Genomic DNA, 23,005 nt, shown 5'->3' with positions numbered 1-23,005 from the left:
GAAGAATTCTCTTCACTCACACATTCAAATACAAGTTTCAAGGTTTTTTTTTTTCAAGAACTCCAGGAATCAAGTTTAGGGAGAGAAGAATCAACTAAGGGGGAGAAGAATAGGAAATCAAGCCACTATGAGATCAAGGTTTTTGCCAAAAATTTGACAAAGGGGGAGATTGTTGACTCAAAGTGTTTTGTCAAAGTTATGTTCAAAAGGAATACCAGATCTATAAAGGAATACCAAGCCTAAGAGGAGTAGTTATTGAAGAGTACTAGTTCTAAAGGGAATTGTTATTGAAGTGTTTAGTTCTAGTCTGATTAGGAATAGCTTTATTATTCACGAATCTGTTAGGAATAGCTACTATAAATAGGGGTTGTCCTTTCTTGTAAAACTCAAGCATTCAACATTAATCTGGTGAGGTACGAGAATCTTTGAGAATAGGATACTAAATTCCCCTAGAAAGTAGTGCATGTGTTTAGGTTTCAATAGTTTGGTAGGAAAGATCATTCTATTGTGTAATCTCAAGTTCCAAACAGTGTACTTTAAATATTGAGCTTTTAGTGGATTTAGGCAAGTTCTCAAATTGAGAAGTGCCTCGCAGATTAGGGTTGTTTGCCCGAACTGCGTTACAGATCGTTTGTGTTACAACGTCAGTTTCAACATCACTGTGTGCTGCGCTTATATATATTTCACATGTAACCAGCCAGACAGATGGTCTGCACCAACCACAAAATAAAAGTGAATAAACCCCGTTAGTATATATATGCATAAATCGAATGACTAAATGATACAGATGATCCGAATTCATTTTTTGACGGGGTAGGTCCATTTATGCATACTCAAGCACTGAAAACTCTGAAGTTTAAAATGAAAAGTTTAATAATCAAGCACACACAAGCAATGGCCTACTAGTCCACCTAATCCAAGAACGCATTCAACACAAAAGGCCTGCAATAATGTCCCAATCTCAATTTTTCTGAGCGCACTTGATTATTTGCGGTGATCATTACTAATGCACAGTCGTACGTTGTTCAACATTTGCAAACAGTGCACACCCCCCCCCCCGCCCCCCCACCGCCCCCAGTAACTTTGAATGTGAAGTAAGAACAGAACACATAACATGGGTCTGCATACCCATCCACCTCTTATGATGCCAAAATCTGAAATTTCTGTACAACCAAAGCCCATTATTACCCCCGAACACACACCCAAGACAGCTACTAAAACTTCCAATAAAAAACACAAAGAACTCACATTTCTGCCCCCATCGCTGCGCCAGCCTCCTTCGTGCCGTGCAGCCACCAAGGATGCTATTCCAGACGCCGCCCGGTCGAACCCACCGCGTTGACCAGAGCTAGTAGTCCGGCGACGCGACCACCGTTTGAATGATCGGGAATTGCATGCGACCTTGTGAGAGCCGGCCGATGGAGGGGTCACAGGCGGCAACTGATGGCCGGCCCTTCCATGCTTCGAGCGGCGACCACCCCCGATCGATTGTATTGTAGGATTGCGGTGGGGTTCAGAGCTGACCTCGATCGACAGACGCACGTTGAGTAAAGAACTGAGTGGAAGAGTCGAAGAAGAACTAAAACACCAAAATCCCACCTACACGGGCAAAGATCTAGTGAATCGGATGCACATATTGGACCGTGCACTCGTGTTTGTGTGCGTCGATTGTAACAGAATGAACGGATGGAAGCAATACACAAGTTCACATTTAATTTAAAGTTCACATTTGAACAACACTCTATATATATATATATATATATATATATATATATATATATAGGGATGCACTCAGGTGCGAATAAGTGCCCAGGAAGGAATATGCGAATGAATCAGTGCGCGACACGTGTCCAGATCTAATAGCTTAAAAAAATGCGGTGGCATTTTCGTAAATAATTAAACATCAATGTGCAAGTAAAATCACTTAGAAGTGCACCGACTTTCACTTATAAGTGCATGTAATTTTTCCTTGTTAGCATTCACTTCCCGCAAACATTCATGCACCTGGGTGTGCTTATAACTATAGGTGCAACTACTTATAACTATAGGTGCACCTACTTTCACCTATAAGTGCATGCAATTTTGCCTTGTTAACATTCATTGATCTGAGTTCAGCGGGTAGTAATACCCCTGAAAATCCCCTGCAAACATTCATGCACCTAAGTGCAACTACTTATAACTATTTGTGCAACTACTTAGAACTATTGGTGCAACTACTTATAAGTACAAGTGCACTTAGTATTGATGCTCAGTGTAAATTTTTACTTGCACCTATAATACATTTTACATGCACTTGTAATACATTTTACTTGCACTTTGATGTTCAATTATTTACGAAAATGCCACCGCGCTTTTTTAAAAAAATCAGTGTTTCTCATCATCAGATCTAGACACGTGGACAGACAGAATCCATTCCTATTTTGCTCCTGGGCGAAACATTCGCACCTGAGTGCGATTCTATATATATATATATATATATATATATATATATATATATATACCAAAAATTTCAAGCCAAGCATTTACACAGCACACGGGTTCGACACGTCGAACCTCATTCTCGATATCACGAGAATCACTATTCACAATAATGTAATTTATCGATAAATGTCACATGTAATCATCATAATAGTATATCTCATACAATACCACACATATATAATTTGGGAAAAAGTATTTTGGTGAACATAAACACTTACCAAAATGATGATCCTAGTAAATTGCCCAACCTCCAATTCATATCTTTCTTTCTCTCCTTCTCTTTCTTCTTTCTTTTCGTCTGTTTTCTTTCTTCTTCTTTTTTTTCCTTTGTCCGATTCATCCCCTACCCCCTTCTTATAATACTTGTCTTTCTTATAATAATAATAATTAATAATAAATAATTATATTACCTAATCTGCTAATCACCATCACTCCAATCTCTTTTTCAAAACGCTGCCGACAACTCTTAATCTATTTATCTGCTAAAATCAAATCAAAACGATCATTTTGCAGATGGTAAGAATTAAACCCAAAACCTCAAGCTTAACACACAATTTTCAAACCACCACACGATGCCAATTCATCTCTTGATTTACGTCTTATCAAATTATATATATATTTTCATATATATGAAAAAGAATATAAGACTTTCTTTTAGGCATAATAGATAAATATAACAATTTAATTTTTATAAGAATAATTTTCAAAAATTCTTTTGGCAAAATATGAAAATATTTTAAGGGTGAACTAAATAATATTTTCTCAAAATTATATTTTTGCTTAAAATTACCGAGTATCACAGGTGGCCACACGCATCGGCGTATGAGATCGGCGGTCCGACAATGGCGGCGCGTGGCGGAGGCGGCGGTAATGTGGCTTGCTAGGTCAGGCTTGCTGGAAACTTTAGAAGAGATGGGTAACACCAATTTGTCAAAAGAACTCACCAAAAGCAAGTAACTTGAAAAATTAGGGTTTGTGTGAACAGTAACTTTGCTGTTCACCACTGTTCATGCGACTGAAAAATACAACTTTGATGTTTGGCATACCCTAGGAAAGTAGGCTCGGATACCATGTTGAATTTGGAAGATGGAATGACTTGGCAGGTGGAGAATAACACCACCCGTCAGTTAGGTGGAAGCAATAATGAAGAATCAAGGAATGAAAAATGTATAGATAATGTATTATCAGTCTGTTTCTAACAAAGAAACATAGTATATATATATATATATATATATATATATATATATATATATATATATATATATATATATATATATATATATATATATATATATATATAAACACATATCTATAAGTAACTATTCAAAAATGACACCTATTCAAAAACTGACACAACCCTATAGATCAACCTAACTCTTTATTTTTCAACAATATCTTTAGGTGCATAAATTGTTGATTTGGAGACAATCGTATGCTTTTCGGGGCATTTTGAGTGAATCTCGAGTCAATGGGAGTCAAGGTGAAGTTAAGGAGATGGCTAAAATGCTTCAAAGAGAGCCAAAGAGTGGTACTTTCAATGGATTTGATCACAAGAACAAAACAAGGGAAAAGTGGAGCAAAAGACCAAAGAGTTGTATTCCCGTTAAATTTGGCGACAACTTAGTATTTTGATTATATCTCATTCTAGGAATGTTCGATTCAAGTGATTCTTGCATCATTAGAAAGAAAACTCGAAGGGCTACAACTCTTATGAAGACCGGACCTATGATGCAGAAGTAAATTCGACGCGTTGAAAAATTCCAGTAGGTTACACATAGAAAGGAGATCAAGATTCTATGCATCGAAATTGCATCCTGGGTGAGATTTAAGCTGTTCAGAAATTCCTATTCTACCCCTATTTGGCTCCCACTATAAAAAGTCCTATCTTCCCTCAACCCTAGACCATCAAGCTGCGTTGTTTGGAGACAAAAAGAGTGAGAGACATCAAGAGCTACAAGTCACCTTGAAAGAAAGAGGAAAAGCTAAGAAAATTCAGGAGAATCTCTTCCCCTTTTCTTTTACATTCTTTGTTTCTTGTAAACTCTTCAATATTATTGCAATGAATGCTATTCTAGCCATGAGTGGCTAAAACAACTTAGGGATTTTTGGGTGAAAGTGTTTATGAACCTATGTGCCTAGTTCTTAAATTAATTTATATATTTATATTTGGGTTTTATAACTTTTGTTGCAATTGTGTTCTATCTTGTTGATGCTAGTAATTAGATGCCCAAATTACTTGTTTCAATGCTATCCTTACGTCTTAATAGAAGTTAGGGCATATTTTAGGGCACCCACAATTGCACTTAACTATTGCACATTGGGAGATGACATATTAGTTAAGGATTTATCTCGAATACTTGTTCTTGAGTTATTGAGTGTTTATATCATGGGAATGAATATTCACTTGCATTGTTTTAGGTTGGAATTATGGGAGTAATTCCTTCCCTTGTATGCATTCTCACACTTGTTTGAACTCAGATTAAATGTTGCACTTTAGATTGGCACTAGGTGATTAAGCACTTGAATCCCAGAAACCCCACTCTTTCTCTATTGTTTTCATAAACCTGCTACCTTGTTCTCATTTATTAGTTTTACTTTTACAATCAATCAATCACCCTTTTCGTTAGGATTAGTTTCTCGTGAATAGATTAGTAGCTAGTGCTTGATACGCCCCGCTTCCCTGTGGATCGATAACCCAATACTCCAAGTATTTGTTTGTTAAAATATACTACAACCCATTTATGTGTGCAACCATGTGCGTTTTGATGAAGCAGTTTTTCCTTTTGTTACTAAGGATATTTTGTAGGCACCACAACTTTCGCACAGTGGTCTGTGGGCTGAATTAGTGCTCCAGCACACTACCACCGTGACTACCGCACCTGGGCAGCCTCACGCTGCCGTGCCAGACAGTCCTAGCAACGACACTGCCCCGCCTAAGCAGCCTGATCACCGAGATGAATACCGAGCTTGGGTAGTCCGAACATGAGCCGATCGTCGCGCCTGTACAGGTTGTTACACGGCCTCGTGGCCGACCACGAGGCAAATCCGTGAAGTCCACCACTCGAACTCACGCGATGAGCACTCGTAGTCGGTCTTAGGCTCATCCATCAGCTTTAACTGCTCAGGTTTGTCCTACGGATCCCACTTCTTACATTCAAGCGGTTAAATATCCAGAATGGTGTGAGGCTATGGACCAAGAACTTAATGCCCTTCAATAGAATCAGACGTGGTGTCTAGTACCTTCTCAGACAGGTATGAACATTATTGGGTGTAAGTGGGTTTATCGCACCTAACGGAAGGCTGATGGATCAATTGAGACGCACAAAACAAGCGAGATTAGTAGCAAAGGGGTTCAAATAGGTACCTGGTCAGGATTTCTTTGATACATTCAGCCTGGCGGTAAAGCCCACTACTGTTAGGTTACTTCTTTCCTAGGCTTTATCCTCTAGTTGGGTTATTATACAGCGTGAAGTCTATAATGTCTTTTTAAATGGAAATCTGTCTGAAACTGTCTATATGAAATAGCCGCTTGATTATATTGATTCTCAATATCTCAATCACGTTTGCTTATTGGAACGCTCTCTGTATGGCTTAAAACAGGCTCCTAGAGCATGGTTTAACCGCCTACACACATTTCTACTGTCTGTCAGGACCTAGTTGCTCAATTGATATCAAAATTATCTATTGCTTTTAAGATTAGAGATCTTGATGAACCTGGTTTCTTTCTTGGGTTTGAGACTATTAAATGTGATGATGGAATTTTACTTTCACAATAGAGGTATATGAATGATATCTTAAAATGTGCTGGAATGGTTGAATGCAATAAGTTATCCACGCCAATCTCTGTTTTGAAAACTATTTCATTTAATAGAGATTTGTATAATGATCCTACGCAGTACAGGAGTCTAGTTGGGGCACTGTAGTATTTAACTATTACTCGTCCTGATCTCTCATTTGCAGTCAACCAACTATGTCAACACATGCATGCCCCTACAATTTCACATTGGGAGCAACTAAAACGGGTGTTAAGGTATGTTAAGGGAACTGTCAGTTTTGGTCTACCTATCTAGAAGTCAGTCTCAAGAGAACTTCATGCATTCTCTGATTTTTACTGGGTTGGCTGCCTAGAAGACCGAAAATCCACTAGTGATTTTGCTGTTCTGCTTGGATCCAATCTTGTATCTTGGGTCTGTAAGAAACAAATAACTGTTGCTAGATCTTCTACTGAGGCAGAATATAAAGCTCTAGCAGATATTTGTGCTGAAGTAATTTGGGTAGTCTCGATGCTGCGTGAAATCAAGGTGTCAGGTATCTCTATTCCTAAGTTGTGGTGTGATAATCTTAGTGCTACTTATATGTGTGTAAATTACATCTTTCATGCTCGTACCAAGCACGTGGAAATTGACTATAACTTTGTTCGAGACAGAGTTACGTTGTTTCTGGAGACATTCAAGTTGACTTTATCTCAACAAAATATCAACTTGTAGATATATTTACAAAAGCTTTACCTAGTCCTAGATTTTCTTTTCTTAGAGATAAGCTACATGTTTCTAGTACACCTTGTGCTTCAGAAGGAGTATTAGGACTCTATGTATTTGAGTCGCATTATGACTCTCTATCCTAGTCTCCCTATGACTCTCTCTTGTATATATTCCCTCAGTATGTACAATTGTAATTCACTATTCATCTAATACAGTTTCACAGTTCTCATCGAAAGCTTGCAAGCTTAGAAAAGACGGTCATGCGACAACTTTTTCCCTAACTTTTTATTTTTATTTTATTATTAATTTGTTATTACAGTATTTTTTGGATGTCGAAGGAAACCCCACAATCCTTTTGAGTATAAGTCAACCCCGCTTTGTGATCGTAATTGGCAAAGGACCGCAAGGAAGTAAATCAGTCTAGGTTATTCATAGTTAACCGGGTTATTATAATATTATTATTATTAAATGTGATGTGAATGTGAGATTATCACTTTTGAAAGTGAGTGAGTATTGCAGATATGTAGAGAAAATAGTAAATGATTTCAAATTTGATGATTTAGAAATAGTATCTACTTTTAAAAATGAAAATGTATTGCGGGATAAAGATAATTGTTCTCAACAAAGTGAGCTGGAGGTTTGTACAGTTGGTCTAGAGGTAGTTTATCTCGTGCTTCTCTGGCCTATTAAATTCTTTGGTACGTTTATTATAAACATTAAGTACATCATCATTATATTTTGATTTGAGAAAAAAAAAAAAAGGAAAAATGACGAGTTTGGTCCTTGAGTCATAACCGTAGTGATAACCTAGTCCATGTGTTATTACCGTATCTATTTTTAGTCCCTCGGTTGTGAGCGAAGTGACGAGTTTGGTCTCTGACGTTAGTGGTGCGTTGACAACATTAATTCCAAGGGTAAAGAAGTAAATTCATTAATAAAACTTGTATGCAATATAACTTGTTTCTCCCTTTTACAGCTTAGCCAAAATACATTCCCCCCAATCGACAACAGTCCTAACTTGCTTATGTAATCAATGAAGAAACCCTACTCCCATTTTTTATTAAAATCAAATATCAATATTTCAATTATATTTATAAAAAAACAACTTAAATTACAATTTTTTTGAAAATAAGAGTTAATTTCACTTTTGGTCCTATGACTATTAGGGCCTTGTTAATTTCAGTCCATAAGTTTCAAAACTATCAATTTAGTACTTTAACTATTCAATTTTTTCTTAATTTTGCTCCATCCGATCAAATTTTCGATGAAAAATAACTGAAAAGACAAATTTACCCTCAAAATTTTAAAATAATAATTGAATGCACTCCGACCAGCCTAGGAACACGGTGCTCGTCACTAAGGTCCTCAGGATTGGGATCGTGGTTAAGGATTGGACTCGTCGGGACCAAAATGTGATGTCATCAGCGGTGGAAGACATGGTGAAGAGGCTGATGGCCACGGAGGAAGGGGAGCGGATGAGAGAGAGGGCGGCGGATTTCGGTTGCGCTATGGAGAAGGAGGTGGCAGCAGAGACGGAGGTAGCCTGGGAGCTGCCTCCACTGCCCAAAATCATACAGCCCCAAAACGACGTCATTTTGGGGCTGTATTATATATATAATTTTTTATTTTTTTTTTTCATTTAGATAGCAGTTTACGCAGAGCTTTGGAGACTGGAGTCGGCGGAGTCGTTCGTCGCTGGAGTCGACGGAGTCAGAGTCGCTGCTTCACTGCTTCCGGCTCGCCGCCTTACCGCCGTAACCCCCTCAGCCCTCAGTCGCCGCCCGCCGGTCAGTAGGAATGCCAGCAGTGCCTCTGGTCTCCTCTCAGTATTCAGGTTTGTTTCTTTGCTCTAATTTCTCAAATTTTAATTGAATACATGAATTAGGGCAATTGTATTTACCTGTATGAAGTATGAGCAGAGCAATTGAATACATGAATTAGGGCAATTGAATACATGAAGCTGTTTCTTAGCCCTAATTTCCCTAATCAAGACATCTAATTTCCCTAATTTCTCTAATGTTAATCAAGACTAATTCATGTATGAATGTATGATAGACTAATTCATGTATGATAGATTGCTAGTTATTCAAGACACCAACATATAATTCAATTCTCTAATTGTATTTTACTGTATGAATTAGACTAACTCTGTATCATTTTACAAGTATGATTTTAGTTAATTTTTCTAAATCAGTAAATTTGTATGAGTTTGGTTAATGACTTAATGTATGATTTTGGTTAATTACTCAAAAAATACAGTAGCTCACTTACTCATACAGAGTTTGGTTAATGTATGAATGTATGATTTTGGTTAATTATTCAAAAACTTCTGTATGAGTAAGTGAGTAACTCTGTATATACATAATACATTATTACTGGTTGTATGATTTTGATTAATTTTCTTAAATCTTAGTTATATTGTATTTTATTGATTTTGGTAGGGAATATCCCGACCGACATAACTTTATCCCGACTGGTGTGCCTTTGTCTTTGTCTTCTTGTCTTTGCAGGTAACAGGTCGGGCTTCTTGTGAAGAACCCGGTCGGGGTCTGACCGGGAGTTGCCCGAGCGGCAGTGTCGACCACCGAGCGGTAGCCCTTTGGCGAGAGAGCTGACGAGAGACACGTGGCAGCTTCACGCGTTGACAGGCAAGGCACCCGGGATGGCGACACGTGGTGGCTACGTGGGAAGCATGCCGAACGGCCGGATTTGTGTCTCCGGCTCCGCGGCTATAAATACCCGCGATAGCTACAATGAGAGGGACTTTTGGACGATCGATAGGTTGTTGTTAGAGAATCCCGACCGCAGTCAGTCGGTACTCAGAGCAACCAAGTAGATTGTACTTAGGGCCTTCACTGTGATCAATAAAGACATTTACTTGCTTTAATTGGTCTCGTATTTATCTAATTACCGCTTACGTGGCAATTAACACTATCAGATTCAGTTATGGAAATTAATCTTTTCAAAAGAAAATCAACTTTTGGAAATTCAGCTAGTCTGTTGAGATTCATTATGTGCTTTTATCTACTTGTTTGTTTAAGCGAGTGTGAATAACAGTAGAGCTTTTCCTCCTTCAACTTCTTCAACATAGTCAAAGTAGTCCCGAAGTGTCAAGTAGAAAGCCTTGTATTGAAGTTAACATAGATGAATATTTTTGAACTCATTTTGCCTTTGCTTCTTCGCTCCCACTCAATAGAAATCCTGGCTCCGTCCCTGGGTGGCAGACAGCGGCATTAGCCGCATGGAGTTGGATGGCTTTGTTGATCACATTGCCAGGAGTTGATGGGCGTCTACATTAAAAAATAATAATTAAAAATCGATTCTTCATTTACTCTATTAACTAGGCCGGCCTATGCATCGGTCTGATCGGTTCGGTTCGGATGCTCCGAGGGCCAACCCAATCGGATTTCGGTTTGTAATTATAAAATCTAATTTCATTTTATAATATGAAATATTACTTCGATTTTATTATATTTCAAATGTGGTCGGATTGATCAGATATCTGATATCAATTCAGACAGTCAAATTTAAAAAAAAAAAAAATTGAACAAAACACTTAAAAAGTTAAAAAAAATTACAAACTACTGAAAAATTACAATTTAAATGAACAAACTACGATCTACTATTGCATTACAAAATACATTTAAGTGAATTAAAGTACTATGTACATACAAAAAAACTACTATTCGTCTATTCCACATTTCCACAATTCCACTAAGTTACTAAGTACATACAATTATACAAAACATACTAAGTTATCAGTTATCACTTGTGAATTCTTGAAGAATCAAGAGTTCAAGACTGCAAGAGTTCAATTCTAAGTATGAAGTATCCAACATCTCAATTAATTTCCTAGTTCCTAGTTCCTACTGTTCTTCTTCTTCCTGTCAAAACTCAAAACTTAAGAAAATTAGCAAAAACAAAATAAGCAATAAAAAATAATTAAACGTTAGACAATTCTAAAGTTGGCTCAGTAAACTTTTTGTCCATATCAAAGTTAGGATTAAGGGCAAATTGCTACAACATCCCAATGAGGATTGAGCAACATACTATCTTAATCCCTTATTTTTCAGATCATTAATGGAAGCTTTCATCATCGCCATAAATACATAATAATAGATTAAGATGTGCCAAATACAGTCATAGAAATATTACCAACAGTCCAACACACAAGGGCCCGACTTTGACAACTTAGGAATTTACCAACTTACCAACTTATAGTCTTACAGTGCACAAGGCCACAAGGGCAACAACTAACAAGTTACCAAGTCGCAATAGGACAACTAGGCAGCAACTAATTAGTTACCAAGCCTCATTAATAATAGTATAAAAAATGTATAATACATTATACATAATAATACATTAATACAAGAATATAAAGTATAAAGTATATATAAAGCATAAAGCATAACATTACAGGAATCGTAGGAAATGTAGAACCACCAATCCTCCTAGTTCCACTGCCACCATCAACACCAAATTCTGCAAAATAAAAAAGAGTAGAATGTAAAAATTACAAGGAGAACTGGACAAGTTAAAAGTAAATAATATAAAAATTAGGAATAAGGGTCAAATAGACCACTCAGGCAAATTATATCGTGCACCGTGGTGCATAATCGATTATGCATCGCGCATCAAAACGACGTTGTTTTGTTTAATGAAAAGAAACGACATCTGTTTCCCGCCGTTCCGCACCCTTCCGCAAAAAAAATAACTCTGTTATTCAGTTTCATTTTGTATACACTGCAGTTTCGGTTCAACACAACTACAGTTTTATTTCGACATAACTACAGTTTCATTCGATATTTATAGACTCAAATATGTGAAAATGTTATTTAATTTTATTTATATACACTATAATTTTATTAAAACACAACTATATGATCTTTTTTATATAATTACAGCTGCATTGTACAATATACATCAAATATGTGAAATGTTATGCAGTTTCATTTAATATACACTGCAGTTTCATTTCACCACAACTAAAGTATCATTTTTGATATAACTGCAGTTTCATTTGATAATATAAAAATAATACGTGAGGCAGTGTCAGTTTAGATATACTGTAGTGTCAGTTGGTAATTAACATATACAAAATGTGCGCTCTGTTAAAACTAACGGCGCCGTTTTGACCGCGGTGCACGTGCACCGCGGTCCACGATATAACGACCCGACCACTCAACTGCGCACCAAATTGCAATTGGGCCATCGAACTCAAAAAGAATGTAATTGGGTCCCTAAACAACGCAAATGCATGCAATTCAATCCAAATTGACTTGTTTACTTGAAAAGGTGGTTACCGAATTTTTTAAAATAATTTTAAATAAAAATAAAAATTTAAATTTAAAAAAATATATATATATTCATCTCCGCCGGAGACGAAGGGCGAAGGGGTGGCTTCGTCTTGGGCCGTCTCCCCGGCCATGGAGACGGCCTGAGACGAAGCCACCATCATCTCAGGCCGTCTCTATGGCCGGGGAGACGGCCTGAGAGTTGCTTGCCACTTCGTCTCCGGCGGAGACGAAGTGGAGGCTTCGTCTTGGGCCGTCTCCCCGGCCATGGAGACGAAGCCACTTTCGTCTCAGGCAGTTTCCCCGGCTAGGGAGATGGCCTGAGACGAAGATCGCTTCGTTTCCACCGGAGACGAAGAAGACTTCTTCGTCTCCGGCAGAGACGACGTAGTTTTTTTATATAGATTTTTTTATTTAAAATTATTAAAAAAATATTTTTAAATTCGGTAACCGTCTCTCCAGGTAAACAGGTTATTTTTGGATTGAATTGCATGAGATTGCGTTATTCATGGACCCAATTGCATTCTTTTTTAGTTCGATGGCCTAATTGTAATTGAGTGCGCAGTTGAGTGGCCTATTTGACCCTTATTCTTAAAAATTATATTGCAGGACTGTTAGGAAGTGTTACCTTGTTCAAATCTCTCAAATTCCTCTAGATTTTCCTTAATTGATTAGGGGGTATTTGGCAGCCTAAGTCAATCCTGAGTTCAAACCAAAGCTTCCACAATTTTAGAAGTTAATGAACTCCTAAAAGGATCTAAAATCTTCCCAGATGTACTAAAGGTGGATTCTGAGGCAATAATGGATATTGGTATAACTAAGACATTCGTAGCTTGCTTCAGTAGGTTGAGAAAGTAGCTATGAACATATACTACATTGTAATAGAGTCAGTAGCATTCAAAAAAAAAAAAAAAAAAAAAAAAAAAAAAAAAAAAAAAAAAAACATCCCTAGCTATCTTAGAACGGATATGAAATCTTTCAGCATTCAGCTTCCACCCCCTAAGTATATCAAAAGAAGTTTCATCTTCAACTATTGCCTCAGCCAAGTAAATTTCCAACTCTGTTTTTTTCTTTCCCCCACTTTCTATTTTTTGTTTCTTAATCTAGGACTTTAACAAATATTGTGGTCTCCCAACTAAGGCAATTGTAGACTATGAAGAATCAGTAGAAGGACTAACCGAAGCAGTAGGGACAACAGTATGACTACTAGGGGCAGCATAATCATCAAACAACTTTGTCAAACCAGCAAACACTTTCCCATAGTAGGTTTTACATTTACCCTCACCATACATATGATTGATCTGGGTTGGCATATACTCTTATTTGTCCCTGAATGTTTGCAAAGAATATCATCAAGTTCATCTTATATATATCCCCCCCAATATTTTTCAGATTTGACCTTCATATTATCCCTCATAAGTTTCATAAACCCACTAGCTTCCACCATGTCATTCAAGAGGCAATATAAATAAGATATCTCAGGAAAAAAAAAAGTGTTAAATGTGACATATAAAGAACCTAAAATTCTGATTGTCATATCATAAGAACATTTCAAGGCCTCCACCAAACTCTTCACAGACTCCGAATCAAGGAAATCAGGAACATAATCACCCAAATCTAATTTGAAAGAACTATCACTTTCTTCAAATGCTTCAAAAACTTTATGGTAAGTAATTGCAGATTGTAACATAAGATATGTAGAATTTCATTTGGTTGGAACATCTAGACACAATGAAGATTTCTGTTCAATTCTAATCAAGTCAGACAAGTCCCTAAATTTCTTAAGCCTAGCAGATGAATTTATGACATATCTCACAGCCTCCCTAACCTTCTTCATAGAAACATCACATTGTTTCAGCCCATCTTGCACAACTAAGTTTAGAATATGGGCAATGCATCTCACAGTATCACACCTTCACAAATTAAAAAATAAATAAATTAGGGTTTGTGATTTACTTACTAGTTTCTCAAAATATTACATAGAGAACTAGGGTCTTCTACGAAATGCGATGTGCGAACAGTCAAACACTCTAACTCTTCGTTTCTCGCTACCTATGGCTTCCACCACTCCACAGACCACAAATTCCACCGGCACCGCCCCACCAGAGAGAACAGAGAACTCGGGGAATATGGAACGGGACAACGGATCTGTCGGTTCGTCGAGAGTCGAGACTCGAGAGAACTTTGGTCTCACTTTCTCAGACTCTTTGAGTATGAGACTTGAGAGTCAAGACAGGTGACTCACGTCTCAATGTCTCAAACTATGATTATTAGAAAGAAACAAGAGAAGAAGACCAGAATCAAGAGACGATAGGTCTCTAAGAATGGAGAAACTAGAAAGGGTAGAAACCCTAAGTCGGAGAAGAAGAGACTAGAGAGGACTGAGGAGTCGCGACTACGCTGCGCAAATGAGTGAAATGAGGGTAGAAACCCTAAACATGAATATATATACATATGCAAGCACGACATCGTTTAGCATATACATAACCTAACCCTATGTTTAATCGGATATTTGGACGGATCGGTGCCAAATTTCAAATTCCCCACCGAATCACTAAAACCGGCGTAGCTGGTTCAAACGATCGAGTTTTACCACGTTGGTTCGGACCAGACTGGGTTGCACTGTTTCAGGCGAAGGGTCAGGCGGGTTAGACGATTTTTGCTCACCCCTACTATTAACCGATTTCATCGAACAATTATTATTATTATTATTATTATTATTATTATTATTATTAAAAAAGAAAAACTCAAATTGAGAAATTTACTACTCATAATATATGTTTGGTTGTAGGGCAAGCATGGAAAAATAGGCAAATTATATCGTGCACGCCCTGACCAAAACGACGTTGTTTCCTGTTTTTGCCATTAATTTCTATAAAAAAAAATAAAAAAATTTCATATTTCGGATGTACAAAATTGTATAGTATAATACACAAACTCCTAACATAATACACATAATCTAACATAATACATAATACATAATACACATAAATTCTTAACATAATACACATAAACTCTTAACATAATACACAGAAACTCTTAACAAAATACACATAAACACAAGTGTTAAAAAAACCTGTAACGGGATTAGACGGATGGAACGGTGTCCATCGCATCAACTCCTCACACAACTTATAAAAATGACGTCGTTTTGGGTCAGGGAGCACAATGCACTGTACGTCCTGGTGCACGATATAACGAATGAGAAAAATATATTTGTACTGATTTTTTTAAAAAAGAAAATTGAAGCTTCCTAATACGAACGTATACCATGGATATCAAGTAAAGATGCAATAAAAAAAAATTAAAAAAAAACATTAAAAATGTTATTTGATTCGTATACTATGTTTTGTGTGATTCAACATGTTTTGTTAACTGTTAAGTTTTTTTTTTTTTGGAATGTTGTTAACTGTTAAGTTAGTTGATAAAAATTGATTAAAAAAAAAAGCCCGGAGAAATGGCCGCCGACAACAGCATGCGGAAAAAAATAACATTTTCAATTATTATTTTAAAAGAAAAATGATACTTTTTTTTTGAGTTATATGCTTCTAGTATTTTTTTTCTCTGAATTATTCATGTATCCATATTTGCTTTCTCAGTTATGTTAAAAGTGACGATTTTTCTTTCTTTACTGTTAAATGGACATGTTTATTCTTAAAAGTAAAAGTATTTCTTTTATTTCTTTTTCTCCAACAAATTATTGGTTATATATAAGGACAAGTACAGTTCGATTTGAACCTAATCGGACATTGTAATAATTAAATTGAAATAGTAAAGACGGATTTGATTACGGTTTAGAATCGAAATAAATTAAAATAAAATAAAATAATTGTTAAATTTAACAATTATTTTGTCTTATTTTATTTTTCCGATTTTGAATCTTAACTAGAACTGTGCCTACTGTTTCAATCCGGCTGCTACAGTGTACGGTTAGGTTCGAACCGAACCTTGGTCATCCATACATATAAGCAATAATTTTTTGGAGAAAGAAAATAAATAAAATACTTATTTTTAAGGGTAAAAATGTCTATCTAACATTAAAAAAAAAAAAAAAAAAAAAAAAAAAAAAAAGTGGGGAGGGGAGGGGACCACCACTTTTGACATAACTAGGGGAAAAATGTGGATACATGAATTACTCAGGGAAAAAATTATAAACATAAACTTAGGGAGAAAAGTGTTATTTTCCCTATTTTAAAATTTTGAAGGTAGATTTGTCTTTTCAGTTATTTTTCATCAAAAATTTGGTTGGATGGACCAAAATTGAGAAAAATTGAATAGTTAAAATACTAAATCGACAGTTTTGAAACTCATGGACTGAAATTAACAAGACCCCAATAGTCATAGGATCAAAAGTGAAATTAATTCGACAAATAAAGAAACTTACTCCATAACGTGGACAAGCTTGATATTATTAGTATAAGCTTGTATTTTATATTTATTATGTGGTTTAGGTTTGTTGTACTATTCTATAGCCTATAGTTTAGGAACCTATTCTTATTGTATCTCTGTAACAGGTTTCAGTTCTGAATCGAATCATTCTTTCCAACTCATCTGGTTTCAGTTTAGCCAGGTCTATCCTCTCTCTCCTCTCACCCAAAATGTCGAGCAATTCATCGGAGCGTACACTAACAGCAACCACCGTGTCCTCCCCGAACCCCACCCCCAACACCCTGAACTCTGCCCATCACTTTGTCTCCCTAAAATTAACCAATCACAATTACCTTTTTTGGCGTACCCAGATTATACCCTTTTTACGAGGACAAGGTCTATTAGGATTTGTGGATGGTGCAAATCCGTGTCCATCCCCTACAATGGAGATTTCGCCCGGCGACACATCGGACAATGGTGTCACTGTCTCTGTTACGACAAACCCAGCGCACAGTGTGTAGATGCAGCAAGATGCATCGATCCTCTCCCTCATTGTCTCCTCATTATTTGAGGAGGTTATGCACCTAGCAGTCGGCAGGTCGACGGCTCGCGAAGTATGGACGACGATCGAAACAGCCCTCGGGTCTTCTACGCGTGTGAGGTGTCTCAACCTCTTAGGCCAATTTCAGGTGCTAAGGCAAGGCGACAGTACCCCATTGGAGTACCTCGGGAGAGCCCAGCTTCTGGTCGAAGAATTGGCTCTGGCCGGTCGTCCCATGTCTTTGGAAGAACAGAATTTGTATGTCTTCCGGGGACTGCGGCCGGAGTTCCGTGCTATCGCTGCCACTCTCGCCATCTCGGGTAAGCCAGTGTCAATTCCTCTCCTGTCCGACTACCTGCAAGCCCAGCAATTTATCCAGTCCGATGACTTCCCGGATGGTGCTGGGGCTCCGCCGAGTGGCTTTCCAACGGCGATGTACGCCGGTCGTGGCCGGCAGCAGTCAGGTGGTGGCGGCGGTGGCGATGGTCGCCATAATCGCGGCGGACAGGGGCGCAACAACCACAGAGGTCGCGGCGGACAAGGCCGGGGACGAGGTGGTGCGCCGAGATGTCAAATATGCCGCACACAAGGTCATACAGCGGCGTACTGCTACTGCCGGTACTCAGAACCGCCGCCCGTCGCCGCCCAGGCCAATGTTGCTGTCTCCGGAGAAGGACGCCCGCCGGCCGACGTGACTGCCTGGTTCCCTGACACAGGCGCGTCAGCGCACGCCACGCCGGACTCCGGGGCGATGGCTCAGATCGAGGAATATGGCGGCAATGATGTTCTCCGTGTGGGTAATGGCGCAGGTTTGGGAATTTCTGGTATTGGTCATGCATTAATTCCGTCGGTCTCTAAAACGTTGCGTTTGTCAAACATACTACATGTTCCCCAGTTATCTGTGTCATTATTATCAGTTAATCGTTTTGCAAATGATAATAATTGTTATTTTGAGTTTCACCCATCGTTCTTTGTTGTGAAGGATTGCAAAACTCAGGTGGTACTCCTTAAAGGATCTAGCTCAAGGGGGCTGTACACTCTGTCTGTTCCGAGGTCATATTCCGCGTTTTTCACATCCTGTGCGTCTCCTATAATTTGGCATCAACGGTTGGGTCACCCACACGGTCAGGCTCAGCAACGTGTCCTAAAAGACTGTCCGGTCGTACCAAATAAAGCAAATAGTACGAGTTTGTGCTCTTCATGTCAACATGGAAAAGCTTCTCGCTTTCCTCTAGATAGGGTTGCTAACTCTAGTAATAATATATTAGATCTCGTGTATACAGACATTTGGGGGCCCACACCCGTTGTTTCTTCGGAAGGCTATCGTTATTTTGTACTTTTCGTGGACGATAGTAACTGGCTTTGTTGGTATTATCCTCTGCGCTTAAAAACCGATATCTATAAAGTATTTGATATTTGGCGGGCTATGGTAGAACGTACCTTTTCACGTTCTATCAAGTCCATCCAGTCAGATTTGGGGGGGGGGGGGGGGGGGGGGGAGTATCGTCGGTTACACAACACGTTTGTCAGTCTCGGGATTTTTCATAGGCAGTCATGTGCCTACACACATGAGCAAAACGGCCGGGTAGAGCACCGAAATCGGCATATTGTCGAAACTGGGCTATCCCTAATGGCCGGAGCCTCTGTCCCACTCAGGTATTGGGACTATGCTTTTGAGACGGCAACCTACCTCATTAATCGGTTGCCCTCGTCTGCACTAAAGTTTGATACACCATTCTTCCGTCTATACCACTCAAAACCAAATTACACGTTTCTGCGCGTCTTCGGGTGTCTGTGCTTTCCCTATCTGCGGCCGTATAATCGCCATAAGATAGAGTATCGCTCAGCTCCGTGCGTGTTCTTAGGTTATCCTCCGTCATTTAGGGGTTACCGATGCATGAACCTTAATACTGGAAAAACCTATACTTGCCGTCATGTCCGCTTTGATGAATCTATTTTCCCTTTGCAGCTTCTTCAGCTTTACAGGGGATGACTCAAAGTACTGAGGTAAATCAACCGTGGGGCTCAAGTCCCGTGTTAACCGGGTCTAGCCAGCTTGAACCACCCCCAGCCCCGGAACTCCCACCAGCCCCGGAACCACCTGCTGATCCAGTTGCACCAGTTCGTGCACCTCGTGGGCGAAGGGCTCGTGTGAGACCACAACAGAGGGTCCATGTTATGCGCCTGCGACGTATGACACAAAGCACTGGTGAGCAGTTACAAGCGCTCACAGCGTCTGAATGGCCAGCTGATCCTACCTGCTACACACAAGCGGTTGGACACCCTCAATGGCGGGATGCCATTGACCAAGAGTTCAACGCTCTGCTTCACAACAACACTTGACAACTTGTGCCTGCCACCCCTCACATGAATGTGGTTGGGTGCAAGTGGGTGTTCCGGACGAAACGTAAAGCTGATGGTTCTATAGAACGCTACAAGGCTAGCCTTGTGGCCAAAGGCTTTAATCGAGTGGCTGGTGAGGACTTCTTTGAGACGTTCAGCCTAGTCGTTAAGCCTACTACGGTGCGTATACTGTTGGCATATGCCGTCTCCCGCGGCTGGACTCTACTCCAGTTGGATGTCCACAACGCTTTTCTAAATGGCCGCTTAGCTGAAACAGTTTATATGCGGCAACCACCGGGGTATGAGGACCCGGATAATCCTGACCATGTTTGTCACCTACAGCGGTCTCTCTATGGCCTGAAGCAGGCACCACGAGCATGGTTTCCGTTTGCATGAGTTTTTGTTACAGACAGGGTTCGTGGAATCCAAGACGGATGTCTCTCTTTTCCACTACACGACTGGCACATCCCGTGTATTCTTGCTAGTCTATGTGGATGACATCATTATGATGGACAATGATTCTGTCCTAGTTGACTCTCTACTCCAGCGCCTTTCCACCACCTTCAAGATCAGGGATTTAGGTGTTCCTACCTTTTTCCTTGGTATTGAAACGCTGTCTACACCGGAAGGAATGCTCTTGTCTCAGCGTCGCTACATGCAGGATATCCTCAATCGTGCAGGAATGACTGACTGTAAACCGCTTGCTACTCCGGCGTCTGTCACACAAGCTGTTAGCCAGTGTACCGATCCCTTTGATAATCCGACACAATACCGGCGTCTAGCTGGGGCATTGCAGTATTTAACGATCACCCGTCTGGATCTCTCCTACTCCGTCAACCGTTTGTGTCAGTTTATGCATGCTCCTACAGATGAGCATTGGGGCCTACTCAAGCGTGTTCTCAGGTACATTCGAGGCACAATGGACTACGGTTTGCGTCTCTCACCTTCTTCGTCTACAGACATACATGCCTTTTCAGATTCGGACTGGGCCGGCTGTCCAGTTGATCGGAAGTCCACAAGCGGGTACGCTGTGTTTTTAGGATTGAACTTGGTCTCATGGGTCTCTCGAAAGCAACGCACTGTAGCCCACTCTTCGACAGAGGCTGAGTATAAGGGCCTGGCCGATGTCTGCGCTGAGGTCACCTGGGTCGTGTCTTTACTCCGTGAGCTTGGCTTACACTCCAGCGCACCGGCCAATCTATGGTGCGATAACTTGGGGGCCACCTATCTCTGTGCGAATCCTGTGTTTCACGCCCGTACGAAGCATGTTGAGGTGGATTATCACTTCGTCCGTGATAAAGTCACCTCCGGGGAATACAATTCGTTTGTCTCTACGAAGGACCAGGTGGCCGACATCTTCACCAAACCACTACCTGCTGCACGGTTTGCTACCCTCCGGGACAAGCTCAATGTTACAGCTATTCACCCTTGAGCTTGCGGGGGAGTATTAGTATAAGCTTGTATTTTATATTTAGAGTTAATACCATCTGAGGTCCTCCAAGTATAGTGGATTTGCCACGTTTAGTCCTAAACTTTCAAAGTGACCATTTGTGGTCCTTCGACTTTCAAATTTAACCATTCGTGGTCTAAGTTAACCACCCATGGTCCTTCAACTATTAAATTTTAACCAACCATGGTCCTTTCAAGAGGACCACGGCTGGTTAAATTTCGAAACTTGAAGGACCATATGTGGTTAACTTGGACCACGAATGGTTAAATTTGAAAGTCGAAGGACCACAGATGGTCAATTTGAAAGTTTAAGACTAAACGTGGCAAAACCACTATAATCAGAGGACCTCAGATGGTATTAACTCTTTATATTTATTATGTGGTTTAGGTTTGTTGTACTATTCTATAGCCTATAGTTTAGGAACCTATTCTTATGGTATCTCTGTAACATGTTTCAGTTCTAAATCGAATCATTATTTCCAACTCATCGATATCTTTTCCTCGTATTAGCATAACTCCATGGCATTTTTTTTGTGTACCTAGGATTTCCACCGTCGAACACAGTGACTAATCCCTCGCTGAATTGTAGGCACCTCTTTTGGGTGGGACAGCTGCTCTGGAGATTTAAGGCTGCTCCATACCCAAAGCTAAGGACATTTTGATGGTTAATAAATCACCATATTTACATTAAAAAAAATATCCTCAATTTGGATAAAGATGAAGTACCACAACTAAGATATGATGTACTATAATTAATATCTAAATTAATTTATTAATACAAAGAATATTGATTATTTACTTAAACATATAAAATAGAGAAAGCTTACCTGTGAATTTCGCAACCTGGAATTGGAAGAATTTGAGATTTCAGAGCTTGGGGAAAAAAGAAGACGTTCGATTGTAGGTATAAGAAGAAAAGAAGAACAAATTGCACTTTTGGTCCTGTGAGTATTAGGGTACTGATAATTTGAGTACGTGACTTTCAAAACATCCAATTTAAACCTTTAACTATGCAATTATTGGCAGATTTGGTCCTCTGGGTCAAATTGCCGACCAATTTTGACCGGAAAAAGATTTAATGTTTCGAATTAATTTCTGATGAGGGTAAAATATCATTGCCAGTGTATTTATAAGAATGAGCAGAAATACTCTATACACAAACATATACTTAGATTAATTAGAAGTTAAAATTAGTAGTGAAATTAAATGGCTATTAAGAGCTATCCACGCAGTGCTCCTAGCGATGGGAAACTAGACATGACGTTGGAAGTGTTCAAGAAATTTGTGAGGACTTATGATGCAGATAGGGACGGCAGAATAAACAGGGAAGAGCTCCAGGAAGCGATCCACGCCATCGGAGGGAGGCTGTGCTGGTTCAAAGGCCGCCAGGGGATGAAGGCCGCCGACGGCAACGACAACGGCAACGGCTTCATCGACGATAACGAGATGGACAAGCTCGTCGACTTTGCTCAGAAGAACTTGAACATCCGGATCGTCACCTACTATTAACTCCCGCCGCCGGCCGCTTTCATTATATATATTTGCGCGCTTTATTTATATATGCAAATTGAATAAATAATTCAACGCTTTCGCAAACACCGCCGCCGGAATTTGGATCAACCTCGTACTTGCATTGCTTTGATCTGCCTGATCAGAAATGACATTTTTACCCTCATCAAAAATTAATTCGAAACATTTAAATCTTTTTCCGGTCAAAATTAGCCGGCAATTTGGCCCGGAGGATCAAATTTGCCAATAATTGCATAGTTAAAGGTTTAAATTGGGAGTTTTGAAAATCACGTACTCAAATTATCAGTACCCTAATACTCACAGGATCAAAAGTGTAATTTGTTCAGAAAAGAATAACTATTGTGCAATAGGTTTCAACATAAGTAGGGGATTATAATTTGAAATTTCTGTTTTACTCCCTATTATTAAATTATTTTTAATTTTTCATTAGTTACAACGAAATATTAATGCTAGGGACCAAATTTACTATTTTGTTCATAACTGAGGAACTAAACTCGGATACCATCATAACTTGATTA

General features: G+C 39.1%; 1 protein-coding gene across 1 annotated transcript; it reads left to right on the top strand.

The window, feature by feature from the left end:
* The first annotated feature begins 1,733 nt into the window (after positions 1-1,733).
* LOC109168026 lies at positions 1,734-22,577 on the top strand. The gene is made up of 2 exons (XM_019317077.1): positions 1,734-1,766; positions 22,127-22,577. Exon 2 carries the CDS (start codon positions 22,164-22,166, stop codon positions 22,464-22,466), a length of 303 nt encoding a protein of 100 aa, XP_019172622.1. The 5' UTR covers positions 1,734-1,766; positions 22,127-22,163; the 3' UTR covers positions 22,467-22,577.
* The last annotated feature ends 428 nt before the right edge of the window (positions 22,578-23,005 follow it).

The sequence above is a fragment of the Ipomoea nil genome, unplaced genomic scaffold, assembly GCF_001879475.1.
Source record: "Ipomoea nil cultivar Tokyo-kokei standard unplaced genomic scaffold, Asagao_1.1 scaffold3171, whole genome shotgun sequence".
NCBI lineage: Eukaryota > Viridiplantae > Streptophyta > Magnoliopsida > Solanales > Convolvulaceae > Ipomoea > Ipomoea nil.
The sequence above is the reverse complement of the archived record's forward strand: the minus strand, read 5'-3'. Positions and strand labels throughout refer to the sequence as shown.